We start from the raw sequence: 10,659 nt of genomic DNA, 5'->3' as shown, positions 1-10,659 counted from the left end.
GATAGCGCGCCGGACCTCGGGCTAGAAGGTCGAGGGTTCGTGACCTGCTCCCTGCCTCTTTCATTACAATATTGAAGAACACAGCCACATATGATAGTCTGTTTACAAACTTAAATTATCTGGAAGAAGTTTCTTGTTATTTCCCTCGCCAAATTGACTGCTGTTTTGAAACATCCATATATATATATATATATATATATATATATATATATATATATATATATATATATATATATATATATAAACATTCCATATATTTGTTTTTCTGCTCGCGCTGTCGTTATGCGGAAAGAGTGCCGCTCTCGTTGCTATGCGGCGCCAAGACTGTAGCACTGTTACCAGGGAGGGAGGCAGTAACAGGGGTGTATTCATTCGTCCAATTTCGTTGAAAAACGGTTGGTTCCTCAAGTAAACGGTAACAACCCTAACGGAAGCAAACGTGGAAGGATCTACCTGGAATTGTTGAAATGTTAACTCTTGTTTTCGAAGCAAAACGTTTTGTAACAGAATCCGACTAATGAATACACTCTTGGTCGCGTTGTATGACGGGAGTGTGGCGCCTCTAGCATAGGCTTCATCGTGCGGCTATGTTAACGATTTGGTTTGTAATCGAAAATTAAGATACTACACTATCCTATTTCCTTTTTATTGTGACAATTGCACAATTGATTGCACTTAGTTATACATCAAACCAAGTTGAATAGCGTGATATTGTTTTTACGTGGTAAGGTGAAGTCGGAGTGGGGGGACGGGGCAGAGTGGCCAGTCGGGGGCGGCGGATGAGTTCGGAGCATTACCGGTCGTCGCCGCAGCAGAAGGAAAGGGTCAAGCCAGCACTGGGCAAACGTGAACAAGGAGACAACATCGAAAACCGTGAAGGATCAAGGCGGCATGGTGAGTTTGGGCCCTGTGTTAAATTAGCACTCCCTCCCCCTCGAATCTCCCAAGGGCAGGCCCCCATGAAACTAACATAATCGTAATGTTGCAACCTAGTTAGTAAGCTAAGTTACTGCAATTCACGCGTTGGCTGTATAGACTGGTTCTTCCGCGTGCTACTTCGGTGTTAGTCTGGCCTGTAACTACGCATTAAGACTTAGTTTGTCGACAGGTGTTCGTTAACTTAACAAGCCAGGTCGACTAATAGTTAACCAACGTAAAATAGCTAACGTTTGCTAACGAGGTTAGCTCGCGTACGTTAGTCAACTAAGTTAACGTTAGCTAGATAGTTTTGTAACGAGTATCCGTATGAATTAATAATTCATGTGAATTTCCGGCAGACTAGACGCTATTTGGCGTATTGCTGCCTTTCTCAGTTCGGAATGTGCATTCCACACAAAAATAAAGGGGAAACTTAAATTGCACCATCTTACTCTGCGCCAAAACACTATCCCATTCCAATACTTGGCCCTAAAGGATCCTACATCAGTCCGTCGGTCTGGGAGGATGGAACCCCTTCTCTCAACTTCCTGTAAGTCTTCCGTGGTCGCTTGTAACGCCAGGGTAGTGGGTTCGATCCCCGGGACCACCCATACGTAGAATGTATGCACACATGACTGTAAGTCGCTTTGGATAAAAGCGTCTGCTAAATGGCATATATATTATATATGCCATTTATATATATATATAAAAGCTCTCACATATTTCTCTGCTGCCGCAACTAACATATATTCTGTGATTTTCACTCCATACGTGCAGTGCATCACCATGGCTGTAAACGCAAGAAATACAATAGGGATGCACAATGTCAATTGATATTAAGTAAAAATATCGGCATTTGTCCAATGTCTAGTTTAACGCCGATGTGCAAAACCAATGTCAAAGCTTAAGTGCATACATTTTAAATCTAACGCCAGGGTAGTGGGTTCGATTCCCGGGACCACCCATACGTAGAATGTATGCACACATGACTGTAAGTCGCTTTGGATAAAAGCGTCTGCTAAATGGCATATATTATAAATCTAGATAATTGACGCCACAAAAAATACCGTGCAACACAGCATTCTTAACCTAGCCCACAATGTCTGCTGTGTGGATCTATTTTGAAGTTTCAAAGGAAGATAACAAAAAGGCCATATGCAATGTTTGTGCTGCTATTATTTCCAGAGGGGAGAAAGTGAAAACTTTAAATACCACTAACCTGATTACTCATTTATAAGTGCATCACCCCCAGAAGTTCAGCAACTACTTAGAACAAAAGCAGAAAAAAATTAAGCACATACTTCCAACAACTAAAGAAGTGCAAGTCAAACAGTCATTTGAAAGAGTAAAACAAATCTGTGATTCAACTCCAAGCCAAATCTATTAACGCCAAGATAATGGAATTCATTGCCCTTGACAATCAACCGTTCTCTGTTCGTGGAGGATGTTGGCTTTCGCTAACTGGTAGAGCACCCCGAGCCCAGGTACACACTACCAAGTAGGTGCTATTTTTCAGATGTTGCCCTACCGGAATTACACAGTATTGTTAAAACGCACAACCATGAACTACTTTCTATGGGCATCACTGCTATTAGCTTCACGACTGACATTTGGACCAGCGTTGTTAGCCCCATGAGCATGCAGAGTATGACAGCACAGTGGGTCTAAGAGGATTTTGTACTGAGGAAAGCTGTATTGCATGCTCAAGAATGTGCTGGTTCTCATACCGCTGCTGACATATTTGAGAACATGTTTGAAATATGAACACAATCCTAGCTCTGTTCGAACAACTGGCTTGAGAAATAAGCTCATCAACTGGGTCTGCAGCAGATGTGATACCCTTTGTCATGGCATTGAAAAGCCTGCTCAACAAAACTGCAGAGACAGACCGTGGGGTTAATACTTGCAAAAGTACCCGACTGGAGGCTGTGAACAAGCGATTCGGAGGCATTCTCTCAGAGCCTCTTTACTGTGTCGCCACCATGCTCGATGCTAGGTACAAGGGTACTTCGATACAGACAAGAAATAGGGTTTATGTGAAATGTTAGACAGCTGGACAAGATGGAAACGGTCACAGTGACAGTGCGCACCGAGGAAGAGGACCCATGTTTCAGCTGTCTGGTCCGTGGCCTCTTCTGACATCACTGCTTGACATCTATGATGAAATCCTGGTTGAGAATGAAACGACTGAACAACATAACAGCACAGCAAGTAAGTGAAAGAAATAGGTTTTTGATTATGTTTTACCGCTAATGGGGACATGTGTAAATGCCAACAAAATAACTTTTTGGTCAGTGTGTGTTTCAACTATTTAACTGTACTAGAATGCTTAAAAGGCTGCTAAAATTTTAAATATCGGTTGTCTGTATCAGTTTTTTTGGCAAGGAAAATATTAGATATCGGTATCGGGCCAAAATTTCCTGTCTGTGCATCCCTAAAATCCAACAAAAAAAACGGCCTCACATTCGCAAACCATGTGAAACCACAACAGCCCAGGACCACCACGATCAGCCTCTTCTAGAGGTTGAACAATTATGATTTTCTTCCAACACCGATACAGATTATTGGAGGACCAAAAAAGCCGATACCGATTAATTGGCCAATTTAATAAAATGTAAAAAATGTATTTATAATAATGACAATTACAACAATACTGAATAAACACTTATTTGAACTTTAATATAATACATCAATCAATTTAGCCTCAAATAAATAATGAAACATGTTCAATTTGGTTTAAATAATGCAAAAACAAAGTGTTGGAGAAGAAAGTAAAAGTGTAATATGTGCCATGTAAAAAAAAAAGCTAACATTTAAGTTCCTTGCTCAGAACATGAGAACATATGAAAACTGGTGGTTCCTTTTAACATGAGTCTTCAATATTCCAAGGTAAGAGGTTTTAGGTTGTAGTTAATATAGTATGTATAGGACTATTTCTCTCTCTACCATTTGTATTTCATATACCTTTGACTATTGGATGTTCTTATAGGCACTTTAGTTATGCCAGTGTAACAGTATAGCTTCCGTCCCTCTCCTCGCTCGTACCAGGAACACATCGACAACAGCCACCCTCGAGGGATTGTTACCAATCGCTCCACAAAAGCCGCGGCCCTTGCAGGGCAAGGGGAACACCTACTCCCAAGTCTCAGAGCGAATGACGTTTGAAACGCTATTAGCATGCATCCCGCTAACTAGCTAGCCATTTCACATCGGTTACACCAGCTTAATCTCGGGAGTTGATAGGCTTGAAGTCATAAACAGCGCAATGCTTGAAGCACAGGGAAGAGCTGCTGGCAAAAAGCACGAAAGTGCTGTTTGAATTCATTCTTACGAGCCTGCTGCTGCCTACCACCGCTCAGACTGCTCTGTCAAATCATAGACTTAATTATAACAACACACAGAAATACGAGCCTTTGGTCATTAATATGATCGAATCCGGAAGCTATCATTTTGAAAAAACAAACGTTTATTATTTCAGTGAAATACGGAACCGTTCGGTATTTTATGTAATGGGTGGCATCCCTAAGTCTACATATTGCTGTTACATTGCACAACCTTCAATGTTATGTCATAATTACGTAAAATTCTGGCAAATTAGTTCGCAATGAGCCAGGCGGCCCAAACTGTTGCATATACCCTGACTCTGTGTGCAATGAATGCAAGAGAAGTGAGACAATTTCACCTGGTTAATATTGCCTGCTAACTTGGATTTCTTTTAGCTAAATATGCAGGTTTAAAAATATATACTTCTGTGTATTGATTTTAATAAAGGCATTCGTGTTTATTCCCCTGCGTTGCATCGATTATATGCAACACAGGACACGCTAGATAAACTAGTAATATCATCAACCATGTGTAGTTAACTAGTGATTATGATTGATTGTTTTTTATAAAATAAGTTTAATGCTAGCTAGCAACTTACCATGGCTTCTTGCTGCATTCGCGTAGCAGGCAGGCTCCTCGTGGAGTGGAATGAGAGGCATGTGGTTAGAGCGTTGGACTAGTTAACTGAAAGGTTGCAAGATTGAATCCCTGAGCTGACAAGGTACAAATCTGGTGTTCTTCCCCTGACCAAGGCAGTTAACCCACCGTTCCTAGGCCATCATTCTTAACTGACTTGCCTAGTTAAATAAAGCTGTAAAAAAAAAAAACCTGCCAAATCAGTTTCCAGAAATACCGATTTCCAATTGTTATGAAAACTTGAAATCGGCTCTAATTATTCAGACATTCCGAGGAATCGGTCGACCTCTAGCCTCTTCACCTGCGGGATCGTCTGAGACAAGCCACCCGAACAGCTGATGAAAATGTGGTTAATCACAACTAGAATGTCTGCACAAACTGTCAAACTGTCTCAGGAAGCTCATCTCAGCTCGTTGTCCTCACCAGGGACTTAACTTGACTGCATTTTGGCGCTGTAACTGACTTCAGTGGGCAAATGCTCACCTTCGATGGCCACTGGCATGCTGGAGAAGTGTGGTCTGCACAGATGAATCCAGGTTTCATGGTCACCATGTATGTATGGTGTTGTGTGGGCGAGTGGTTTTCTGATGTCAACATTGTGAACAGACAACCCCACCATGGGGCAATGGTATGGGCAGGCAGAAGCTACAGACTACAAACACAATTGCATTGCATACTGTGACGAGATCCTGAAGCCGATTGGCAACGGATTAATGGCACGACATCACCCCATGTTTTAGCACGCTAATGTCGCAAGGATCTGTACACAATTCCTGGAAGCTAAAAATATTCCAGTTCTTCCATGGCCTGCATACTCAAGACATCTCACCCATTGAGCATGTTTGAGAAGCTCTGGATCGAAGTCTACAGCAGTATGTTCCAGTTCCTGATTCCAAGAACACAGGATGAGATGTTACTATCCTTTGTGCAAGCACTTCCAAGAGTTAATGAACAGTGAGCGTGGTGAAATTTGGGGAGCGCATCGTCAGTAGTGTACCTTTGGTTCCTAGGGTGTTTCGGCCTTTCACACTATACACCCTCCCCAAAGGCGGCCAGCGACAGGGTGATCAATCCTACGCTTGCGTCCCATTCCCAATTAGTCATAGGAGTTGCCTTGTTGTTGATAGCCAACATCCCATGGGACTATGCATTGCAGGGGCGTCCTCCTCCCTGAGTCAAGCATTGTTGACCGCATACCTCCTGGCCCTCTCACTTCGGGGACCAGCTGGGGTCTTTCCTCTTCATCCAGAGCCATTGACTGCTGCCTTCTGCCGCCTCTGATACAGCTTTGATTGCCGAACGCTGGCTCTGGCCCTTAATTCCCAGGTCTCTAAGCAGTCTGGTTGTAGATGTTGCCACAAAACCTCTGCAGCCCACCTCCACTGGTCGGACTTCTGTGTTCCAGCCACGATGCCGTGCTTCGGCAGCTAGATCAGCATAGCGCAGATGTTTTCGCTCATAAGCCTCATCTACTGAGTTTTCCCAGGGTACTGTGAGCTCAATGATGAAGACCTTATTGAGTGAACGGGACCAGAGCACCATGTCAGGTCTTAGGGTGGTGGTTGCGATCTCCGGAGGAAACAAGTTGCCGGCCAACATCAGCTAGCATTTTCCACTCGCGGGCCAAGCGCAGCTGGTCTCGATCTAATGGTGTAGAGCCACTCTTCGGTGGTTTAGCCCCTTCGCGGACAAAGTTTGTCCGTAAGGAGTGTGATGCTGCTGTGGGTGGTAGGGAGTTGGTGGCAGCTCGCTTGTCCTCCAGGGCGGACGCAAGGTTTTTAAGGACTTGGTTGTGACACCAAGTGTAGCGTCCTTGGGTGAGGCTTGTTTTACACCCTGTGAGAATGTGCCTGAGGTTGGCTGGCATGGAACAGAGGGCACAGTCCGGATCTTCACCATACCATTGGTGAATAATATAATAATAATAATAATATATGCCATTTAGCAGACGCTTTTATCCAAAGCGACTTACAGTCATGTGTGCATACATTCTACGTATGAAGATTAACTGGTGTTGGAAGGACGTCATATGTTGCTCTGATGGAAAAGCTCAACCGCCTCGCTTCCGTGGCCCACAGATCCTTCCAGCTGATCTTCCTCTTCTCCACACTGTCCCATCGAGTCCACTGTCCCTGTTTGGCAAGAGAGACTGCCTTGGCCCACCTTGCAGCCTCCTCCTGATGGCGTACTTCCTGCACTACCATCTTCCGCCGCTCTGATGCAGTGGCCTTACTCCAAGCAGCACGGCTAGTTAGCCCAAGGCCTCCTCTCCCTTGCTTAACATGACCCACAATGTCAGCATGTCTGAGGGCTGCTGTTGCCTCCTGGACTGCTTTTCCTGGCCTCCATTTGCGCCCAGTTGCCAAGGTCGGCGCATTGTTTCTCACCACTGGGTCTCGAGATTCATTCAGTGTCATCTGGAGCCTGGTTTTTGCACACTTGAATTCCTCTGTTAGACTGGTGAGGGGCAGCTTGAGGACACCATCTCCATAGAGTCCTATGGTGGTAAGGCAACGTGGAACTGCGATCCACTTCTTTAAGTAGCCTGTGACTCCTCTTTCCATCTTCTCCACTGTTGAGATTGGAACCTCATACAGTGCTAAGGGCCACAACACCCGGGGTAGGAGACCAAACTGCAGACACCAGGCCTTTAACTTTCCAGGTAGCTGGGTGTTGTCGATGGACTGTAGGCTACTACTGATGTCTTTTGCGCAGCTGTTGCACCTGGTCTTTGTCCTTCAGGCTTGCATCATACCACCTTCCAAGGCTTTTTACCGGCTGCTCAGACACTGTTGGGATTTGGTCATCTCCGATGAAGAATTTCAGGTCAGAGAGTACTCCCTTCACAATCGAGATGCTGCGTGACTTGGATGGTTTAATCTTCATACGGGCCCAGCTGATGTTCTCGAGTTTTCTGAGCAGTCTCCTGGTGCATGGGACAGTGGTGGTCAATGTTGTAATGTCGTCCATGTAGGCTCTGAGTGGAGGGAGGCGGAAACCAGAGTCGACTCGCTGTCCACCAGCAACCCATTTTGAGGATCTGATGATAACCTCCATTGTGAATGCCAACGGAGAAATGGTACATCCCGCCATTATACCTACATTCAGGCACTGCCATGAGGTGGTGAAGCAGAACTGCAGATCCTGGAAGTACGACTTCACCAGGTTTGTGATGGTGTCCGGTATGTGGAAAAATCTGAAGGCAGACCACAGGAGTTCATGGGGCACAGAGCCAAATGCATTGGCGAGGTTGAGGAAGACTACATGGAGGTCCCTTTTCTCCACCTTGGCCATTTGGATCTGGTGCCAGATCATGCTGGAATGTTCCAAGCAGCCAGAGAACCCTGATATTCCTGCCTTCTGTACAGATGTATCGACGTACGCATTCCTTTGCAGGTACTCGGCCATCCTCTGGGCCATGACCCTAAAGAAGATTTTACCCTCGACATTCAGTAAGGAGATTGGGCGGAATTGGCTGATGTTCACTGCATCCTTCTCCTTAGGGATCAGGACCCCGCCTGCCCTACGCCACACTTTTGGTATTATCTTCTTCTGCCAAGCTGTTCTCATAAGCCTCCAGAGGAACCTCAGGATGTCTGGTGCGTTCTTATACACTTTGTACGGGACTCCATTTGGCCCCGGGGCTGATGCTGTTCTTCCCCATCGAACTGTGTTTTCCACCTCTTTCCATGTCGGAGGGCTGGTCTCAATATGATGTTCCGGGGGTTCAATAGGTGGGATATCTGATGGGATGGCCAGATGTTCATGTCGCTTTGAGTCAAAGTTTGTTGTTCTCAGGTGCTCCTCTAGGTCTTTCTTTGTTGTTTTTAGAGCTCCACTTTTTTCCTTTGTGAAGAGACTTTTAGGGATCGAGTTCTAGTTTGTTCTTTCTTCCTTCTGCGTTTCCGTAGGTTCTCTGCTCTACGGAGGGATGCCAACCGGGTTGTAATGTCAGCCTGAAGTGCCTCTATGCCCTCCTTTTCCACTTCCGAGGCCTTCTTCCACTGTTTCTTAAGCTGCCGCCTTTCTTGAACGAGGCGCTTGATTTCTTGTTGCCTCCTGGAAACTGGTGGGGTTGGAACCTTTCTCCCGTCTTTTGCCTCTTCCACTCCAAATCTTTCTGTCCCGTACTCATAGATGATGTCCCCCATCCTCTCCAACTTCTTCTCCACTGTGCCTCGAAGTTTCTCGAGGGTCAAGGTAAGGTCAGTAATTCACTGTTTCCCACAACTTCTTGTCACTGGCGCCAGGCCACTTCACATACGGTCTGTGCCCTGGTAGTCTCCTCTCGACTGCAGGTCTGGGAGGCTGGGTGAGTTCCACTCCTGTTGTTGGTTCCACCTCAGTTGCTACTTCGGTGCTTGAGTTTACGTCCTCCATGACAGTGGTACTGATGCACTGCAATCTATGGTTTGCGTCCAGTTGCTGTGCTTCATTCGACTGATTTGATCGCTTTCGCAGAAAGTAATCAATGCGAGTTCTCTGTCTCTTTATACCCAAACACCCCTTCTTTCCCTGGTGGATCCTCAACCCATGGTGTGATGTAACTTTCCTCCAACCACAGACACATACCTGCATCTGTTTGTGGCCCACTGTTGCAGCAGAACTTGTGACAGTTGCTGTGGTATTCTCTTGTGCTGTGCTCTCATTACTTGTAGTCGTTTCCAGTCCAGTCGTTACCATGTTGTCAGCCGATGAGTCATCTTCCGCCCCCGCTCTCGCAGACTCTAGGGGTATTCTCGTATGTTGACTTTCTGTAGCTAAAGCGGGTGTTTCCAACATACTGCGAAGCATGGGAAACTACAGAAATGGGAAGCTACCCCATAACTGTCCCAGTGGGGTCAAAAATTATGAATAGATTTTTTACATTAGGCTTATATGAATCCTACCATTCTGAATCTTTCTGAGTAGCAGATACTTTCCTGTGCCAATCAAATTTGCCTAAACCTACTGTCAAAATAACCAGGTTGTTAGCTAGAACCCCGGGATGAATTTAAAACGGCCTGCAACATGGTTTGTGAAATTATATAAAATGCGTGTGAATCTCGATAGAAAGGCATCTCTTGTAAATATAGGATAAACAAAAAACGTTTAGGCTAGAAACATTGTTTTCTTTGCTGTGAAGCTGCAAGCATGCCTGTCGTGAAGCGGTGCTCCATTTTCCCTCTGACACTAAGGCTGCATGACAGTGAACTTGCAAAGGGTACTTAGATTGGTCTGTGCCTTTGGTTACAGGGGATGAAATGATACAATGTATCAACATTGCTCTCTTTGTGCTGCTCCAATGTAAGGAATGTACAAATCTAGCAGAAGACAGTGGGGAGAACAAGTATTTGATACACTGCCGATTTTGCATGTTTTCCTACTTACAAAGCATGTAGAGGTCTGTAATTTTTATCAAAGGTACACTTCAACTGTGAGAGACGGAATCTAAAACAAAAATCCAGAAAATCACATTGTATGATTTTTAAGTAATTCATTTGCATTTTATTGTATTTAGTCAGCCACCAATTGTGCAAGTTCTCCCACTTAAAAAGATGAGGCCTGTAATGTTCATCATAGGTACACTTCAACTATGACGGACAAAATGAGAAAAAGAAATCCAGAAAATCACGTTGTAGGATTTTTAATGAATTTATTTGCAAATTATGGTGGAAAATAAGTATTTGGTCACCTACAAACAAGCAAGATTTCTGGCTCTCACAGACCTGTAACTTCTTCTTTAAGGGGCTTCTCTGTCCTCCACTTGTTACCTGTATTAATGGCACACGTTTGAACTTA

The 10,659-nt window shown here is 44.7% G+C and overlaps 1 protein-coding gene across 2 annotated transcripts in view; it reads left to right on the top strand.

The window, feature by feature from the left end:
* The first annotated feature begins 346 nt into the window (after nucleotides 1-346).
* LOC124031240 (la-related protein 4-like) overlaps nucleotides 347-10,659 on the top strand; it is a 38,097-nt gene continuing 27,784 nt past the window's right edge. Inside the window, exons 1-2 of one of the 2 annotated variants that reach the window (XM_046342291.1) lie at nucleotides 347-601; nucleotides 730-894. In XM_046342291.1, coding sequence (XP_046198247.1) covers nucleotides 892-894 — 3 coding nt within the window. In that variant the 5' untranslated portion in view covers nucleotides 347-601; nucleotides 730-891. Of the gene's footprint in view, nucleotides 602-729; nucleotides 895-1,852; nucleotides 3,130-10,659 lie in introns of those variants that run through there. The other variant, XM_046342288.1, reaches the window with a different exon arrangement.

Source organism: Oncorhynchus gorbuscha, linkage group LG03, assembly GCF_021184085.1.
Source record: "Oncorhynchus gorbuscha isolate QuinsamMale2020 ecotype Even-year linkage group LG03, OgorEven_v1.0, whole genome shotgun sequence".
In the NCBI taxonomy this organism is placed as follows: domain Eukaryota; kingdom Metazoa; phylum Chordata; class Actinopteri; order Salmoniformes; family Salmonidae; genus Oncorhynchus; species Oncorhynchus gorbuscha.
This window is presented reverse-complemented; position numbering and strand designations above follow the sequence as displayed.